The following is a 19,731-nucleotide window of genomic DNA, read 5'->3' as shown; positions in this document are numbered from 1 at the left end:
AGAGGAATGGGCTCCAGACACCGCCCTCCACCCCACCGCCCGCCTCCAGAGCAAGGTTGAAGGAAAGAAAAGAGAGAAAGACAAATTCTTTTATTGCTATTCCTTTCCTTGGTCTCTTAAGCATGACTATGTTTTACAAACCTCTCTATTTAGCCAGTTCTTGTTTTTCTTTTGACGCAGCTACAAGGCCACCAGCTATGCACGGCCACAAGTTATGCACTATATGATTAACTACTTTTGTTTTACTTTTGTAAGCCCGCTTATAAAAACCCCACAATATCTTTGTTCTAGGCTCAGCTTTTTGGATGTGAATCCACTGAGCCAGTGCGTACCTTAAAATAAACATCCTCCTGTTCTCTCTATTGGTCTCTCCGTTTCTCAGTTTCCCACAACAGGACTACAGGTGTGCACCACCAAGCTCAGCTAATTTTTATATTTTATAGAGACAGAGTCTTGCCAGGTTTCCTAGGCTGGTCTCAAACTCCTGCGCTCAAGCATTCCTCCCACCTTGGCCACCCAAAGTGCTGTGATTACAGGCGTGAACCACTCACCTGGCCTTCCCTCTCAAATTTTAAGAGTTCCTGATATATTATATGATATATGTTGATATATATATATATGATATATGTTGCAAATACTTTCTGCTGGTCTGTCAGATGTCTTTTGACTTTGCTTATTGAGTTTTTTGACATGAAAAAGTTAAAAAATTTATACAGTCATGCATTAATCTTTCATTGCATCTAGGTTTTTTTTTTTTTTTTTTCTTTTGAGACAAAGTCTCATTTTGGTTACTCAGGCCGGAGTGCAGTGGTGCAATCTCGACTCTCTGCAGCCTCGACCTTCCGGGCTCAGGTTATTTTCCTACCTCAGTCTCCTGAGTAGCTGGGACTGTAGGCGCACCTCACTGCGCCCGGCTACTTTTTTGTATTTTTAGTAGAGACGGGGTTTCACCATGTTGCCCAGGCTGGTCTTGAACTCCTGAACTCGAGCAATCTGCCCACCTTGGCCTCCCAGAGTGTTGGGATTACAGGCGTGAGCCACCGCGCCCGATGGCATCTAGGTTTTGAGTAGTAGTTAGACAGCTTTTTCCCACACACATAAAAAAGGGTACTTGAGGGACAATAGGAAAAGTTGGAATAAAGACTCTGCATAACTGTATTAAATAAATGGCAAATACCATAAAGTAAATCTGGCCGGGCGCGGTGGCTCACGCCTGTAATCCCAGCACTCTGGGAGGCTGAGGCAGGCGGATAACCTGAGGTCAGGAGTTCAAGACCAGCCTGGCCAACATGGGGAAACCCTATCTGTACTAAAAATACATAAACTAGCTGGGCGTGGTGGTGCGCGCCTGTAATCCCAGCTACTCAGGAGGATGAGGCAGGAGAATCGCTTGAACCCGGGAGGCGGAGGTTGCAATGAGCCGAGACCGCGTCACTGCACTCCAGTCTGGGCGACAGATGGAGATTTTTGTCTTGTCTCAAAAAAAAAAAAAAAAAAGTTTGGGGAAGTGTGCTAAACTGGGTTTGCGTAGGTGGAAGGGGCGGCCGGGCCCTTTAAGGTGGGTCCCGCTCAGTAGGCCTCCCCTCGCCCCAGCCCCTCCCACCCCGGAAGGGCTCGGCCCAAGCCCGGCCCCGCCCGCCCGCCCTCGGCCCCGCCCGCCCGCCCGCCCGCCCGCCCTCGGCCCCGCCCGCCCACGGCGGAGCGCAGTCACGTGACCGGGGCTGCGGCGCGCGGCATTGTACGGTCATGGTGGGCCAGATGTACGGCTCCCCAGGCAGCTGCCTTGCCCGGGCGCTGACGCGGGCGCTGGCGCTGGCCCTGGTGCTGGCCCTGCTGGTCGGGCCGTTGCTGAGCGGCCTGGCGGGGGCGATCTCAGCGCCGAGGGGCCGCTGGGAGGGCGATGGGCGGGTCACTCCAGCCTCCCGCAGCCGCTCGGTGCTCCTGGACGCCTCGGCGGGCCAGCTGCTTCTGGTGGACGGCCGCCACCCTGACGCCGTGGCCTGGGCCAACCTCACCAACGCCATCCGCGAGACTGGGTAAGGATTGGCTTGTCCCCACGCAGGGCCATCGGGGGAGGGGGGGGGTGGGTAGGCGCCGGACCTCGCCTGTTCCCGGGACCGGCCTCTTGCCGGGTGGGAGCGCCCGTTTCTCTGGGGATCAGCTACTCCCGAGGCTGCAGCACCGCCCTGTGGGCCAGGTCCCCTGTTTGGGAGCGGGCTACTGCGGCATCCCTCACCTCATGGGGCTAATCCCTTGCCTTCAGCCAGTGGTGACAGTACTTCTGTCCCCAAGAGGCCAGTTCCCTACCACCGAGGCCGCAGTGCCTGCATCTGGATCAGGTCCATGGCTGGTGGATAACTTCCATCCTCAAGGGGACCAGCTCCCTTCCCTAGACTTTGCCTTCTCACCCCATGGAGGCCAGCCCCCTGTCCCCAGGCCTGAGGGGTGATGAGAACTCAGCAGGAGGTTAACTCTCACCTGCTTGGCTGTGGCTTGCTCGTGGGTGCCAGCCCCCTGCCTCCCTTCCAGTGCCAGGTCAGCAGGACTGAACCTGGGTTCCAGGCTAGTCCAAAAGCAGAGGATCCCTAAAGTCACATAGACCCATTTAGTGCCCTGCTAGGGCTCTGCTCCTCCCTTGTCTTCTGTGTCCTGGTCCAAGGGGAAGTCCTTGGCTGGATGCTGTGTTTGGCAGCCATGCTCACCATCTTTATTGCTGGCACCCAGGCTGTCATTCTGATGTGTGAGTCTCACCTAACTCCTCCGCCTGTCTGGGCTCCCGTTTCCCCATCTGTGGCCCAGATTTTGAGGATGTGCTCTAGTTGGGTGGTCATGTGCTGCAAGTTCTGTACAAGGGCTTGTGCCCATTCATTTATTCATTACCCTGATGGTTGGCCTTAGGGACACAGCTGAGCAGCTCTCTCTACTCAGTGGGAGAGACAGACAGCGATAGAAGAGAAATCAGAGTCAGTGGGAGTGGGAAGGATCAGTTTCAAAGCCTTGTCGGCAGGGCCCAGATGCTGGATCAGGCTGTGCTGGGGGATCTTAGGGAACCCAGGGTGCATCCGTCATATCCTAGTGCCCAGATGATGCTAGGGAACCCTAGCACTAGGATGTGCCCAGGATGTGGTCTGTGCTCAGACCACAGTGCCCCCTCCAGCAGAAAGGGCCTCCTCCCACTGCAGCCCCTATCCATTTTGCTGGCATGCATTGACTTCTGCAGGTGTTAGGGAGACACAGGATGCCGAGGACACCCCCATTCTGGTGGCACTTGGGGGGTACATCAAATAGATGTGAGATTTGGGGGAGATATTTGCTGCAGACACAGGGGTTCTGGGTGGGGTCAATCTGGGAAGCCTCCCAGAGAGAGGAGGCCACAGAGTGAGCTGGCATCTGTGGAGGGAACTGAAGCTTTGTGGCTGGCCTCGGGGGCCACTGGGACTCTGGGATCTGGTGACCCATTCTTTGCTGACTCACTCATGTTTTTGGCATAGCAGAATCAAGAGGGCATGATAGAACTGTTCAGGGGAGGAGGGGCAGGAGCGAGGCCCAGCATGGGGAGGGGACTTTGGCCTCTGGAGGCCCCTGCTGGGCTGTGTTGCTCTTGACTATGGTAAACATGGAAGTGGAGAGAAGGCTTCCTTGATTGTGCTGGATGGAAAGTTCTTCCAGGCTCAGCCCCTCCGCTGTGTGACCTTGGGCAAATCCCTTCACCTCTCTGAGCATGTTCCCTCATCTCAAGGTAGGGCCAAAAGGGTCATGGAAATTCATTGGGGTCACGGAAAGCACTGTTTATTTATTTTTATTTGTCTTTTATTTTTTGAGACATAATTTCACTCTGTTGCCCAGCTGGAGTGCAGTGGCACGATCTTGGCTCACTGCAACCTCCCCACCCTGGGTTCAAGCGATTCTCGTGTCTCAGCCGCCCAAGTAGCTGGAATTACAGGTGTGAGCCACCATGTCTGGCTAATTTTTGTATTATTAGTAGAGATGGGCTTTCACCATGTTGGCCAGGCTGATCTCAAACTCCTGACCTCAGGCGATCTGCCCATCTCGGCCTTTCTGGCTTGTTTTCGGCACCCTCTCTGGTCCCCTCCTCTTACGCCCACATGCCCCTTTCCCTTTGAGTTTGCCAGCACTTGAGGCTCTGATGCAGGGAAAACCATACAGCGAGCCCCATTTTACAGGCAGGAAACTGAGGTCCTCAGAGACAGCTGCTTGAAGACTCAGGGTCAGATGAAAGAAAGCCATAGGGGGTGTCCTGGCTCCTGATCAGCAGAATCTCTGATCTGTGGGGGACTCTGTGTCTTATTTCGGAGGGTGGGGGGCAGGAATTTGATGCCTCTGTTCACTCAGAATTGGGATCCCTCCTCCTTCCTGGTGAAATCCCCAGATTTTGCCACTGGGGATCCTGGGATTATCAGGATAAATTCTCCCTACACCATAATCCTTCGTCTTTTATATTTTTTAAAAAAGGTTTTTTGTTTTTTTTTTCTGAGACAGGGTCTCACTGTGTTGTCCAGGCTCAAGTGCAGTGGTATGATCATGGCTCACTGCAGCCTTGAACTCCCAGGCTCAAAAAATCCTCCCACCTTGGCCTCCCAAGTAGCTGGGACTATAGATACGCACCCCCATGCCTGGCTAATTTTTAAATTTTCTTTTTTGTAGAAACAGGGGTCTTGTCATGTTGCCCAGGCTGGTCTTGAACTCCTGGGCTCAAGTGATCCTCTCACCTTAGCATCCCCAAATGTTGGGATTACAGATGTGAGCCACTGTGCTCGGTACCTTCTTTCAGTTGTGCCATATCTGACTTTGGGCCAACACCCCCACACAGCCTGGAAACATTTATGATTTGGTGCTTGGAGATCAGAGATGTCACTAGGAGCAGAGCCTGCCTCAGTCTAGCTCTGGCCTTGGTCCTGGGGAAGCTGTATGCTCCAACCTTACTTTGTCTTCCTTCCCTGATCTGATCCCACTGACCAGCACCTTATGGACGAGGTTGCTTAAAGTAAATCCCCATCCCATTGAGAGAGGAAGTGAATCAAAATAAGAGGGAATTAACAAATTTAGTAAACGGGGAAGCATTCCAAATCCACCAACCAACAGGCAAAAACAGCCAGTAAAATGGATAAATAAGGCCCAGCTGTTTCTTTGAACAATCACAAGAGATGAATCTATACTATCAAGAATGAGAAAGGCCAGGCGCTGTAGCTCACGCCTGTAATCCCAACGTTTTGGGAGACCGAGGCAGGAAGATGGCGAGAGGCCAGGATTTCGAGACCAGCTTGGGCAATGTGGTGAAGCCCTGTCTCTGCAAAAAAAAATTAAAAAATTAGCTGGGTGTGGTGGCGCATGCCTGTGGTCCCAGCTACTCGTTTGAGCCTGGGAAGTCGAGGCTGCAGTCAGTTGTGACTGTGCCACTGCACTGCAGCCTGGGCAGCAGAGTGAGACCCTGTCTCAAAAAAAAAAAAAAAAAAAAAAAAGGCTGAGATAGGAGTGATAGACACAGATATGGGGGGAGATACGGGGGGCATCCCACATAATGGAGAGCATCCAAGGCCATACTAGACTATGGAAGTGGGGTGCTGATATTTGTGAGATATTTGTGGCCCCCTGCTCGTATCAGTGGTCTGATTTTTTCAAATGTGGCCTCTTTCAAGAGGCACCTTGATTAGGCTCTTGAGCCATCTTAGAGACATTAGCTGCCCCTGGCATGAAATCGCAGTGTGGCCCATAGATTTTCCAGGAAAAAAAAAAAAAAAAGATTGAGGAAACAGACCTACCGCTGCCAACTTTTAATTTTTGTCAAGCAAGTGCATTAAAAACAAAGCAGGGCAATATTTGTCAACCCCCGTCAGCATTTATCTCATAAAAGATTGGCAATTTTAGAGCAAACAAGCAGAAAGGACATACTCTCTGAATAAGGAGTAGCCTTCTTTTGATTTTTTTTTTGAGATAGAGTCTGCCCTGTTACCTAGGCTGGAGTGCAGTGGCATGATCTTGGCTCATTGCAACCTCCGCCTCCTGGGTTCAAGTGATCTTCCTGCCTCAGCCTCCCTAGTAGCTGGGATTACAGGTGTGTGCCACTATACCCAGCTAATTTTTTTTTTTTTTTTTTTTGTGATTTTAATAGAGACGGGGTTTCACCATGTTGGCCAGGCTGGTCTTGAACTCCCGACCTCAGGTGATCTGCCCACCTCAGCCTCCCAAAGTGCTGGGATTACAGGTGTGAGCTACTGTGCCTGACTGAAGAGTAGTCTTTAATAAGTACATCTAGTTATAGACACACTCTAAAGTGTTTTTCTGGCCAGGTGCGGTGGCTTGTGCCTGTAATGCCAGCACTTTGGGAGGCCAAGGCAGGAGGATTGCTTGAGCCCAGGATTTTGAGACCAGCCTGGGCAACATGGTGAGACCCTATCTCTGCAAAAAATATAAAAAATTAGCTGGGCATGGTGGTGTGTGCCTGTAGTTCCAGCTACTCAGAAGCTGAGACAGGAGGTTTGCTTGAGTCCAGGTGAGGCTACAGTGAGCTGTGATCACACCACTGCACTCCAGCCTGGGTGACAGAGTGAGACCCTGTCTCAAACAAAACAAAACAAAAGAAAACAAAACAAATTTCTAGCAGTTTAGAAAGAGGGGATGGGATATGGGAAGTAAAAGCCTCTCCCTACCGTTCTTCCTAGATATAAACATTTTTAGCTTTTTTTTTTTTTTTTTGAGGTGGAGTCTCGCTCTGTTGCCCAGGCTGGAGTGCGGTGGCGCGATCTTGGGTCACTGCAAGCTCTGCCTCCCGGGTTCACGCCATTCTCCTGCCTCAGCCTCCTGAGTTGCTGGGACTACAGGTGTCCACCACCACACCTGGCTAATTTTTTGTATTTTTAGTAGAGATGGGGTTTCACCTTGTTAGCCAAGATGGTCTCGATCTCCTGACCTCGTGATCCGCTTGCCTTGGCCTCCCAAAGTGTTGGGATTACAGGTGTGAGCCACCGCCCCCGGCCTTTTAGCTGTTTCTTCCAGAATTTCCTATGCATAAAGAGGCCTAAACTTTCTTGCATACATATAGATGTAGAGGCATATGTGGTGTGTGATGCATTTACACATGGGCTTAGCCTGTGCATACCATTTGGACTTCTCGACTTTTTTTTGAACTTCATCTTTGACCTCTTTGCTCATCAGCACATGCAGTCTGCTATGGCACATATGATTATTGTATCAGGCCCCTAATGGTGGGTGTTTTGGGAAGGCCCATCTTTTCTGGCTTTGAAGAGAAGTCCTGCTGTGAAGAAGGGCCCTTATGCCCATCTCTGCAGGGCTGTATGAGCATCTGGCCAGGGAATGGGTTCCTAACCACTGCCCGTCTCCAGGGCCTCAGTGCCGAGGCCTTGGCTGAGCCCACCCTTGCTAGAAGGGGCAGCTCTCACCAGGTGTGCCCTGGAGGAGGCCACTGGCCGCTCAGTTACTACTGGGGCTCACGGCTGCACAGCTATTTTGGTTTTACGCAGTTTGTCCGAGGTCTCCTTTGATCCACTGCCAGCTTTTATCACGAGGGGATCTGCATATTGGGCCGTGTTATAGTCTTCCTCCCGTCTCACACTCGCTGGGTCTCCTCAAACTCCTACCCCCTCAGATTCTTTTTTTTTTTTTTAAATGAGACAGCATCTTGCTCTATTGCCTGGACTGGAGTACAGTGGTGTGGTCATAGCTCACTGCAGCCTGGGCTCAAGCGATCCTCCCATCTTAGCCCCAGCCTCCTGTGACTATAGGCAAGCACCATCACACCTGGTTAATTTATTTTGTATTTTTTGTAGAGAGGGGGTCTTGCTTTGTTGTCCAGGCTGGTCTCTCACTCCTGGCCTCAAGCAATCCTCCCACCTCGGCCTCCCAAAGCACTGGGATTACAGGCATGAGCCACTGCGCCATCCCCTCTCAGATTCTTGATGAGACAAATAGTGAGTGCATAATGTGTGTTCTCTCCTGACACATGCCACAGCAGTCCTCTGAAGGGGGAGTCACTCTGCCCATTTTACAGATGAGAAAACCGAGGCCCCGAGAGGTAAAGCAGTTTGCCCAAAGGTACACAACCAATAAGGGATCTACCCAGGTATTCAGAGCAAGTCGGAGGGACCCACAAGCCCGAACTCTTTGTCTTCCATTCTCCTTGAAATTTAAAAATCTAATTTTTTTCCCTTGTTTTTTTTTTCTGTCCTTATCTGTGATGCTATGTGAATAATTAGCCCGAAGTTCATGGCTGTCATCTGCATTTGATAAGAACTATACCTCCTTGCCCCCAACACTCCCCCACAAACCTGAGTTGAGTTAGAGGCGCAGAGCATTCACTCAAGAATGTTAGTCTCAGCTCTGCCGCTCACCTGCTGTGTGACCTTGGGCAAATCACTTCATCTAACTGTATTATGTGGGAGCCTCGGTTCTCCACATCTGTAAAATGGGGAGAATAAAACCCATGTCATACGGTTGTTGGAATAATTTTTTTTTTTTTTTTTTTGACAGAGTCTCACTCTGTCACCCCGGCTGGAGTATAGTGGCACAATCTTAGCTTACTGTAACCTCCCGGGTTCAAGCGATTCATGCCTCAGCCACCAGAGTAGCTGGGACTATAGGCACGCACCACCACACCCAGCTAATTTTTGTAGTTTTAGTAGAGACGAGGTTTCACCATGTTAGCCAGGCTGGTCTCAAACTCCTGACCTCAAGTGATCGCCCTCCTCGGCTTCCCAAAGTGCTGGGATTATAGGCGTGAGCCACCAAGCCCTGGCTATTTTTGGAAGAATTTAGAGTTACATAAAAATGTGAGTACTTACCACAGTTTCTGGGGCTATTGTAATTCCCTGTATCAAGGCCCCACTAAAGATCCCCACAGCCCCACCCTGCTGGCCCCAAAGTACTTTGCTTTGGAACATTCAGAACTCAGGCTTCCTCCTTTTACTTTCTCTCTTCTCCTCACCCGGCAAACTCCTATGTAAACTTCAAAACCCAGAATAGCTGTCACCTCTTCTGTGATGCCTTCACAGATTGTAGTCAGATAATTGTAGCAGCAGCAGTATACCTCCTCAGGACAACCCCTTGACACTTTATTCGTTTTTCCGTCATAATGGTTACCCCGTTATGTCCTTATCTGTTTTCATGCCGTTCCCCTCCGCTGCCACTAGCTTTTTGAAGGCCAGATGAACATCATTCATCCTTAGACACCCTCAGTGTCTGGCACCCAGTAGGCACTCAAAAAGGCTTGCTTACTGAAGGTATCAGGTGTGGGCATTTTTGAGTCTTTCCCTCTCCAGAGTCTTCTCCAGGGCTGAGCTATTCCTGTCCTGGAAGTGTTCGATGGCTTTTTAGCCAACTTCCCATGAGACAGCCCTGGCCAAGCCTGCCTCTCCCTGTCTTGCAGCCTCTTCAAGGTCTCTTAAGTGTCTTCCTGTTGCCCTCATTTTCTTAATGGAAATTGCCTTTAAAAATGCTCCCCCCCAACTAGTTATAGAAATGACATGAGTGAATATTTTTGTGTCCTTGGAGCAAAAATGATATCTAGGACCATGAAGGAAAAGATTGATCTGGCCACACAAAAATGAAAATGTCTATATGGCAAGAACAAATGCAAAAACCAATTAAAACATAAACATATTTCTCTTATTATTATTTTAGAGACAGGGTCATGCTCTGTCATCCAGGCTGGAGTGCATGGCGTGATCATAACTTACTGCAGCCTCAAATTCTTGGGCTCAAGTGATCTTCCTGCCTCAACCTCTTGAGTAGCTGGGACTACAGGCACACCCCACTGCACCTGTAACTTTTAAATTATTTCGTGTAGACAGAGTCTTGCTTTGTTTCCCAGGCTGGTCTTGAACTCCTGGCCTCAAGTGATGCTCCTGCCTTAGCCTCCTAAGGCATCAGCCACTGCACCTGGCCCCTCCCCACTCGCCTCCCTCCCTCCCCCTCCCCTCCCCTTGTTTTTTCTTTTTCTAGACAGAGTCATGCTCTGTCACCCAGGCTGGAGTGCAGTGGCGCCATTTTGCTCACTGCAACCTCTGCCTCCCAGGTTCAAGTGATTCTCCTGCCTCAGGCTCCTGAGTAGCTGGGACTACAAGAGTGCACCACCACACCCAGTTAATTATTCTATTTTTAGTAGACATAGGGGTTTCACCATTTTGGCCAGGCTGGTCTCGAATTTCTCAAATTCTCGGCCATCCAAAGTGCTGAGATTACAGGCGTGAGCCACTGTGCTTGGCCCCATATTTTCAATATTAGTGACAAGCAGAGGGCTAATGTGTATACAGGGAATTTCACCAACCAGTAAGAAAAGATTTTAACCCAATAGAGAAAAATGGGTAAAGGACATGAAACAGAAATATAAATGACCATTAAAAATAAGAAAATATATGTAACTTAACTAATTTAAAAATTGCAAGCATGTTGGAACTTTTGCAGCTATCACCTTGGTGAAGATGAAAAAGTTTGCTAGTAATCATTTTAGTGAGGGAGTGGGCAAACAGAAGTTTGCTCATTGTAGAGACTCAGTCTGTGACCTGCTGTGGTTCCAGGACTGGCAGTGTTGGCATTACCTGGAGGCTACTTAGAAGTGCAGAGGCCGGGCGTAGTGGCTCATGCCTGTAATCCCATCACTTTGGGAGGCTGAGGCGGGTGGATCACTTGACGTCAGGAGTTCGAGACCAGCCTGGCCAACATGGTGAAACCCTGTCTCTACAAAAAATACAAAAATTAGCTGGGTGTGGTGGCACATGCCTGTAGTTCTAGCTACTCAGGAGGCTTAGGTGGAAGGATAGTTTGAGCCTGGGAGGCTGGAGGCTGCAGTGTGCCAAGATCATGCCACTGCATTCCAGCCTGGGTGACAGCAAGATGCTGTCTCGAAAAAGAAAAAAGAAAAAAGTCCTGGTGCAGTGGCCTTAAGCTACTGTAAAGTAGCTTAACAAAGTGCCAGTAATCCCAGCGCTTTGGGAAGCTGAGGTGGGCGGATCTCTTGAGGCCAGGAGTTCGAGACCAGCCTGGCCAACATGGTGAAACCCTGTCTCTACTAAAAATACACAAATCAGCTGGATGTGGTAGCTCACGCCTGTAATCCCAGCTACTCCAGAGGCTGAGGCAGGAGAATCACTTGAACGCGGGAGGCGGAGGTTGCAGTGAGCTGAGATCATGCCAGTGCCCCCCAACCTGGGGAACAGCCAGACTCTGTCTCAGGAAAAAAAAAAAAAGGAGTCTCAGACCCCATCGCAGAACTGATCAGAACCTGCCTTCTAACCAGGCCTTCAGGTAACCTGCATATACATCAGAGGTTGAGAAGTGCTCCTTCAGAGGAGTGGGAGCCAGCCTGCCTGGAAGTGAATCCTGCCCCTGCCAACTCTGTGACCTTTCAGGTGTATCCACTAGTATTGGGCTGCAGTGCCGTGTGATAAACCAGCCCCAGTCCAGCGGCTTAAACCAACAACATTGATCCTCATGGATCTGTGGGGCTGCTGGGGCTGCTCTGCCTCATGCTGCAGCTCTACAGACCTGGTGTGCTTGTGTGGCTCTCATATCCCTGGGACCAGTGGGCTGGCCGGGGCCTGTTCTTCCCCTGGTGATGGCAGAGGCACAAAGGGGCAAGTGAGGCTTCCTGAAGGCTAATTTTATAACCAGCATGCTGTCACTTCCACCCATATCCCATTGGCCAAAGCAGGTCACGTGACACAACCAAGCCCAAATGAAGGAGCCGGGAAGGATACTTGGCCATTGGTGGAGGACTGTAGTCTCGTGGCAAAGGGCATGGACATGGAGGTGGAGATGGCATGTGACATAAGTCTGTGTTTCAATTTCCTCCTCTTCTGCAAGAGGGACAAGATGGGGATGATAACTGTGCCCACCTTGTAGGATTATAGGGGACTCAATGAGTTAATAGACATGAAAGTGACTAGAACATGGCATGGCACAGAGCTAACATCTCATCCTCAATGGATGTTGTTAGCTGGTGTTATTGTGGGTGAGGGCACATAGATAGGTCCTGCATTTTTGGGGGAGGCTGTTTGTCAATATCTACAAAAATTAAAAATACCTGTGCCCTTTGAGCCAGTAGTTCCTCTTGGAGGGATTTAACCCGGCAAGCTCACAAAGATGGACAGACAGACATTCATGTGCGCGTCTACTGACCACTGTGTCGTTTTCATAGTTGAAGCCTGGCGATGCCGTGTGTCTAGCTGGGGGCCTCTGCTGCTGACCAAGTGTCCCCTCCTTCCCCTCCAGGTGGGCCTTTCTGGAGCTGGGCACGAGTGGCCGATACAATGACAGCTTGCAGGCCTATGCAGCCGGCGTGGTGGAGGCTGCTGTGTCGGAGGAGGTAAGGGCCAAGGTGGGGACATGGGACTCCCACCCTGCCCCACCCCCACCAGCATGTTCCCCAGCATGCTTTGCACTCCTGCCACAGCCCTTCACCTATCTGGGGAGAAAAAGTGGACATGCATTCTTTAGAAAATTACACGAGGGGCCGGCCACTGCACCTGGCTCTCACCCACTTCTGATATTGTCTGACTTCTTATAAAGCTCAATAACAACTAAAGCAAAATAATATGTTGTTCAGGGACTCATCGCATGCAGTAAAAGTAGCTTAACAAAAGTAAAGGAGTAGACACAACTCGAATGCCCAGCTGTTGATGAATGGATACGTACAATGTGATCTATCATACAATGCAACATTATTCGGCTGTAAAAGGGAATGAAGGACTGACACACACCAGAACATGAAAGAACCTTGAAAACATGCTAAACGAAAAAAGCCAGTCACAAAAGGGCACATACTGTATGATTCTATTTATATAAAATGTTCAGAATAAGCAAATCTATAGAGACAGAAAGCCGACTAGTGGGTGCCAGGGACTTGTGGGGAGTGGGGAGTGACTGCTAACGGGTATGGGGTTTCTTTCTGGGATGATGAAAAGGTTCTGGAGTTAGAGAGTGGGGATGGTTGCGCAACCTTATGAATACATTAAAAACCATGAATTGTACTTTTTTTTTTTTTTTTTTTTTGAGACAGAGTCTTGCTCTGTCACCCAGGCTGGAGTGCAGTGGTGTGATCTCGGCTCACTGCAACCTCTGCTTCCCAGGTTCAAGTGATTTTCCTGCCTCAGCCTTCCGACTAGCTGGGATTACAGATGTGTACCACCACGCCCACCTAATGTTTGTATTTTTAGTAGAGGTGGGCTTTCGCCCTGTTGGCCAGGCTGGTCTCAAACTCCTGACCTCAAGTGATCCGCCCGCCTCGGCCTCCCAAAGTGCTGGGATTACAGGTGTGAGCCACTGTGCCTGGCCAAATTGTACATTTTTAAACGTGAATTTGATGGTATGCTGACTATATCTCAATATAAATGACTGAATGAAAGGGAATGATAGCCACCACATTTAGGGTGGTGGGTGCCTCTAGGGGTAGAGGAGGCAGGGGCTTAGGGGACGCTCAATGGTGTCAGTACCAGTCTAGGTTTTAGTTTGGATGTTCATTTTATTATCATGCTTCATAACTTAGAATATGTTATATATTTTTTCTGTGTATCAGATAGTACCTAGTGTAATTTTCTTTTTCTTTTCTTTTTTTTTTTTTTGAGACAGAGTCTCACTTGTCACCTAGGCTGGAGTACAGTGGCGCGATCTTGGCTCACTGCAACCTCTGCCTCCCTGGGTTCAAATGGTTCTCATGCCTCAGCCTCCAGAGTAGCTGGAATTACAGGCATGCGCCACCACGTCTGGCTAGTTTTTGCATTTCCAGTAGAGATGGGGTTTTGCCATGTTGGCCAGGCTGGTCTCAAACTCCTGACATCAAGTGATCTGCCCACCTCGGCTTCCCAGAGTGTTGGGATTACAGGTACGAGCCACCTGGCCTAGGCTAGGCAGATATGCTAGCAGGCATTGATGACCACTTTACAGAGACAGCTTGTCATGTGTACCTCACAGTAAACACCTGACATTTTCCAGGGAATCCATAAACTACTGACTTTTCCATTGATGGCCTCACCAGTGGCCCAAAGGCAGAGCACCTGCCTGTAATACTAGGATGTTGGGAGGCTGAGGAGGGAGGATTGCTTGAGCTCAGGAGTTGGAGGCTGCAGTGAGCTAGGATTGTACCACTGTATTCCAGCCTTGTGACAGAATGAGACCTTGTCTCAAAAAAAGAAACAAAACAAAACCACGCAAAAAACAAAACAAGAAATAGGCGAGGCTGTGGAGTGACAGCTGTCTCCCGTGATGCAGATGGTGGCATGCATTGGGTCACAAGTTGACACCAACTTGTAGAGTTGAACCTGCATGTGCCTTAGGACCCAGCAGCCCTACTACTTGGGTGTATACCTTAGAGGTGACCCATGGATGTGCATGAGGCACTCAAAGCAGTCCCAAAGAGGGAGTCCTTAAAACACCATGGGCAGGTGAATGGCTGACCAGGTGGAGGTGCACAGTGCAGCATGACAGAGCAGTGGAAATAGGTGAATCTGAGATGCCTGGAGGTGAGGGGGAAAGAGCACATCACAGAGGACAGCGTCCAGTGGGACACCCTTTTGTAAAACTCACACTGCTCCTTCTGACACCCAGTCGCAGTTGTGGGTGGCCCTCTGGGACCTTAGTGTCTGGGGGAAGTGGTCAGATGCTGGGCCAGGGCTGTTTTGGGTGCTCAGTGGTGAATGAGACACGGTTCAGTCTCTCAAGGGGCTCAAGGCCTGCTGGGGAGACTGAGGCAAGGCCACAAGTGGCTCTCATGTCAGGAATCCCAGGCCCATGTGCCAGGCACTTTGCCCACAATGTCTCACTGAGCCTCCACCCTAAACCCCTGAGGGAAGCATGTGCACCTCCCCTGGATGGATGGGCAGGCTTGGGTCCAGAGAGGTGAAGCTACTTTCACAAGGTCAGCCAGCAGTCCACAGAGGAGGCACCATTCAACCTCAGCTCTGTCTAACCCACATCTCGCTCCTAACTAGTGTGCCCTGCTGCCTCCCCCTCCAGCCTGTGGGCTTCTTGTGGGTGGTAATATGCCTTGTCCCCAGCTGTGTCCTGTGATCCCAGCCCAGAACCTGGTATAGGACAGGCAGTGGGGAAATGCTGTGGAAGTCATAGAGGCCTGCATGGAGGAGGTGGTGTCTTAGTGGGCCTTGAAGGATGAACAGGATTTGGATGTGTTTCAGTGAGGTGGTGATGGAGCAGCAGTCATGAAGCCATCAATCCTGAGGCAATGAGTGCTGCCACTCACTCATGGGGATGACCAGGCTACGTGGTCTTTTGTCCCCCAGCAGGCAAGCCTGGACTCATGCAGGTGGCATCTCGGTGGGAAGTGCAGAGGGCCGCATGAGGTCTGGGTGAAACTGGCATGGCATTCTCTTGCCCAGTGGAGTCAGCAGGGGTATTGCTGTTTTGTTCCCTGCTGTGTCCTCAGTGCTTAGAAAGGAACGTAATAGGTGCTCAAAAAAGAAATTCATGGATTGACTGACTGAGCACACATATAGATTGGAGTCCCCGGTACCAGAGGTGGTGCCATCAGTTATAGGCTTTGCAGGCTAAAGGCTCTCAGGGCAACTTCCAGGGGCCTGGGGTCCCTATCCGGGGCAGAGCTGGGCGGGGAGAGGAGCCTCCAGGGAGAAGACAGCATGAGCAAGGGCTCAGGTGGCCACACCAGCAGCCTCCGCTCTGGGGCAGCCTGGGTTGGGGGCTCTCAGAGAAGAGAGCATCCCAGCTGTCCGCCCTTGCCTCGCCCACCCCCTATCCCACAGCTCATCTACATGCACTGGATGAACACGGTGGTGAATTACTGCGGCCCCTTCGAGTATGAAGTTGGCTACTGCGAGAGGCTGAAGAGCTTCCTGGAGGCCAACCTAGAGTGGATGCAGGAAGAGATGGAGTCAAACCCAGACTCAGCTTACTGGCACCAGGTGAGTCTGCCTGCCGCGCTTGGTGGGAGGGGGCTTCCAGCTGACCAACCATCCTGTCCCCTGCTGTCCTGGCCAGCCTTGTGGCATGTCCAGCTGCCCAACCGCCCCTGTTTCCATCATCATTTCCATCCCTCCTAGCCGACCTGCCACTCATCCATCTGCCCAGTCTCCATCTGTCCACTTGCTAGAACTCCAGCCATCTATCCTAGCCTACCTACTGTTAAATAATGACCAAAAACAAATAGTCAGTTGTTAGCATGGTGTTTTGCTTGCATACAAGGGAGGTTGCTTGGTAGATTGATTACATTGGATGCAAGTAAAGACAATATGAGAAAGAGGGGAAGGGGAAAACCAGAAAATCCCAGAAAGTCTGGACACAGTGAATTTTGTTTTCCTTTCCTTGAGAGCTGCTGATCAGCTGGCAGCTAACGGAGAGGCCCAGGCAGGCGCTCTGCCTTTGGGCCACTGGCTAGGCCATCATTGGAAAAGTCAGTTATTTATGGATTCCCTGGAAAATGTCAGGTGTTTACTGTGAGGTACACACAACAGACTGTCTCTGTAAAGTGGCCATCAATGCCTGTTAGCATGTCTGCCTAGCCTAAGCCAGGTTTGCACCATTTTCCTCTGTAGAACTTCTCACTGTTCACCCACCCACCTACTCTCACCCTAAGACAGACTCTTCTACCACCAACCCATCTACTTGTCCATTCCACACATCCACCACCCATCCATCCACCCATCCATGTATCCATCCATCCATCCATCCATCCATTCATCCACCCACCCACCCATCCACCCACCCACTCACCCATCTACCTATCCATCTATTCACTCACTCATCCATTCATTTACCCACCCATCCATCCATCCTCCATCCATTCATCCATCCACCCACCCACTCACTCATCTACATATCTATCCATTCACTCACCCATCCATCCATCCATCCATTTACCCACTCATTCATCTATCCATTCATGCACCCGTCCATCCATCATCCATCCATCCACCCATACATACACACATCCACCCACCCACCCACCCATCCATCCACCTCCCAGCTGTAAACCCACCCACCCACCCACCCATCCATCCATCCATCCGTCCATCCATCCATCCATCCAACAACCCACCCATCCATCTTGCAGATGCTTACTAAGTGCCCAGTGTGCCTGGCCAAGGCCCCATGAGGGACACACTGATGATACTTCATGGCTATAGGATGTCGAGGCAAAACGATGACAATGGGGAGAAGTCAGACGCATGAGACAGGTGCCCGAGGCAGCAATATAGTCAGTACTGAACTCAGAACAGGAGCAGTTGGCAAGAGGCCAGGCCAGGCTGGGAGGCGTCCTAGAAGAGATGGCTTTTGAACTAGGCTCTTAAGTAGGGCTGATTGGGGTTAACACAGGGCAGAGACATAGAGTTAATTCACTGAAAGCATGAGAGTGCTCAGCATGGAGGGGTGGGTGGTAGTTTGGGGGAGTCAAGGCTGGCTGGAGTCTGGAGGGTACCCCTGGGCCTCCTGCTCTGTCTGAACCCCCAGGCCAGAGCCCCTCCCGTTGAAGGAGAAGGTGTGAGTCTGGAGGAGAGGCCTCACCCTCCCTCTGCCCCCGCCCCCTCCCCTAGGTGCGGCTGACCCTCCTGCAGCTGAAAGGCCTGGAGGACAGCTACGAAGGCCGTGTGAGCTTCCCAGCTGGGAAGTTCACCATCAAACCCTTGGGGTTCCTGTAAGTGCCACCCCCAGAGTGAACAGGGTGGGAAGAAGGGCCACACACTCATAGTCAGACAGACCTGGGTTCTAACATCAACCCTGCCACTCCCTGGCTCTGTGGCCTCAAAACAGTCAGCTGACCTCCCAGAGCCTCAGCTTTCTCCTCTGCAAAATGAGTACATAACAGCACTCACAGCAGGTGTGGTAACCCTCTGGTGCCCTGGCCCTCCTCAGCCTGCTGCAGCTCTCTGGGGACCTGGAAGACCTGGAGCTGGCCCTGAACAAGACCAAGATCAAACCTTCTCTGGGCTCCGGCTCCTGTTCCGCCCTCATCAAGCTGCTCCCTGGCCAGAGTGACCTCCTGGTCGCCCACAACACCTGGAACAACTACCAGCACATGTTGCGTGTCATCAAGAAGTACTGGCTCCAGTTCCGGGAAGGCCCCCGGGGTAGGTGGGTGTGGGTGTGTCTGGGGGATGAGCAAGAGGGTGGGCACACACGTGGGGAGTGGTCCTAGGAGGTGTGGGCCTTGGAAACCCTCCCAACACACGGAGTCACTGTAGGGATATTCCAAGAGTTCATCTTGGTTTTGTTTTTTTCTTTTTGAGTTGGGGTCTTGCTCTGTTGCCCAGGCTGGAGTGCAGTGGCACAGTTGTGGCTCACTGTAGCCTTGACTTCCCAGGCTCAGGTTATCCTCCTGCCTCAGCCTCCCAAGTATCTGGAACTACAAATGTGTACCACCACACTCAGCTAATTTGTTTTTTTTTTATTTTTAAGAGATGGAGTCTCACTATGTTGCCCAGGCTTGTCTCAAACTCCTGGGCTAAGTGATCCTCCTGACTTGGCCTCCCAAAGTGCTGCAGTTACTTATGTGAGCCACCACGCCTAGCCAGTTCATCTTGTTTTGCATGTTTATTGCCTTTTTTATTTTACCTATTGCTGCTTAACCAGTTACCCCCAAATTTTTAAAACAACCCAGCTTAAATAACCACTATTTATTTTTTGCTCCTGCCTCTATGGGTCAGCTAGGTGGTTTTGGTTTTCTGGGCTGGGCCAGGCTGATCTTGGCTGGGCTCACTGATGCATCAGCAGTCCGCTAGCAGGACAGCTGGGGTGGGATGGCTGGACTGAGATGGCCTCTTCTCCTGTCTGGGGTTGATTGTCAGCGAGGGTGATGGGGACAGCTGAGCTATGTGGTCTTTCATCATCAGCAGGTGAGCGCAGGCCTGTTCATGTAGCATCGGGGCAGGATGCGGTGAAGACCTCTTGAGACCTTGATGAAACTGACACAGCATTCTTTTCTTTTTATTTTGAGACAGAATCTTGCTCTGGTGCCCAGGCTGGAGTGCAGTGGCATGATCTCAGCTCACTGCAACCTCTGCCTCCTGGGTTCAGGCAATTCTCCTGCCTCAGCCTCTCGAGTAGCTGGGACTACAGGTGTGCATCGCCATGCCCAGCTAATTTTTGTATTTTTAGTAGAGACAGGGTTTTCCCATATTGGCCAGGCTGGTCTTGAACTCCTGACCTCAATTGAATTGCCCACTTTGGCCTCCTAAAGTGCTTGGATTACAGGTGTGAGCCACTGCACCTGGCTTGACACACCATTTTTTTTTTTTTTTTTTTTTGAGACAGAGTCTTGTTCTGTTGCCTAGACTGGAGTGCAGTGGCACAATCTCAGCTCACTGTGACCTCTGCCTCCTGGGTTCAAGTGATTCTCCTGCCTCAGCCTCCCAAGTAGCTGGGATTATAGGCACACGCCACTGTGTCTGGCTAATTTTTGTATTTTTAGTAGAGACGGGGTGTTGCCATGTTGGCCAGGCTGGTCTTGAACTCCTGACCTCAGGTGATACAGCCGTCTCAGCCTCCCAAAGTACTGGGATTAAAGGTGTGAGCCACCGCACCTGGCTGACACAGCATTCTTTATCCAAATCAAGTCAGGTGGCCAGCACAGACTCAAGAGATGGGAGAATAGGCTTCACCATTTGCTGCGAGGAACTGCAGAGTCATATCGCACGTGGCTTGGATGCAGGCATGGGAAGAATTAGATCTATTTTTGCAAACAACCAATTGCAAGGAGTGCATGAATACATTCTTCCTGTCAAATGTGAAAACTGG

At 50.8% G+C, this 19,731-nt stretch overlaps 1 protein-coding gene across 1 annotated transcript in view; it reads left to right on the top strand.

Annotated features, from left to right (window-relative positions):
- The first annotated feature begins 1,735 nt into the window (after positions 1-1,735).
- PLBD2 (phospholipase B domain containing 2) overlaps positions 1,736-19,731 on the top strand; it is a 32,747-nt gene continuing 14,751 nt past the window's right edge. The window contains exons 1-5 of the mRNA XM_032168595.2: positions 1,736-2,036; positions 12,244-12,337; positions 15,744-15,902; positions 17,532-17,632; positions 17,851-18,065. Coding sequence (XP_032024486.1) covers positions 1,747-2,036; positions 12,244-12,337; positions 15,744-15,902; positions 17,532-17,632; positions 17,851-18,065 — 859 coding nt within the window. The 5' untranslated portion in view covers positions 1,736-1,746. The remainder of the gene's footprint in view (positions 2,037-12,243; positions 12,338-15,743; positions 15,903-17,531; positions 17,633-17,850; positions 18,066-19,731) is intronic.

The sequence above is a fragment of the Hylobates moloch genome, unplaced genomic scaffold, assembly GCF_009828535.3.
Source record: "Hylobates moloch isolate HMO894 unplaced genomic scaffold, HMol_V3 SCAFFOLD_12, whole genome shotgun sequence".
In the NCBI taxonomy this organism is placed as follows: domain Eukaryota; kingdom Metazoa; phylum Chordata; class Mammalia; order Primates; family Hylobatidae; genus Hylobates; species Hylobates moloch.
This window is presented reverse-complemented; position numbering and strand designations above follow the sequence as displayed.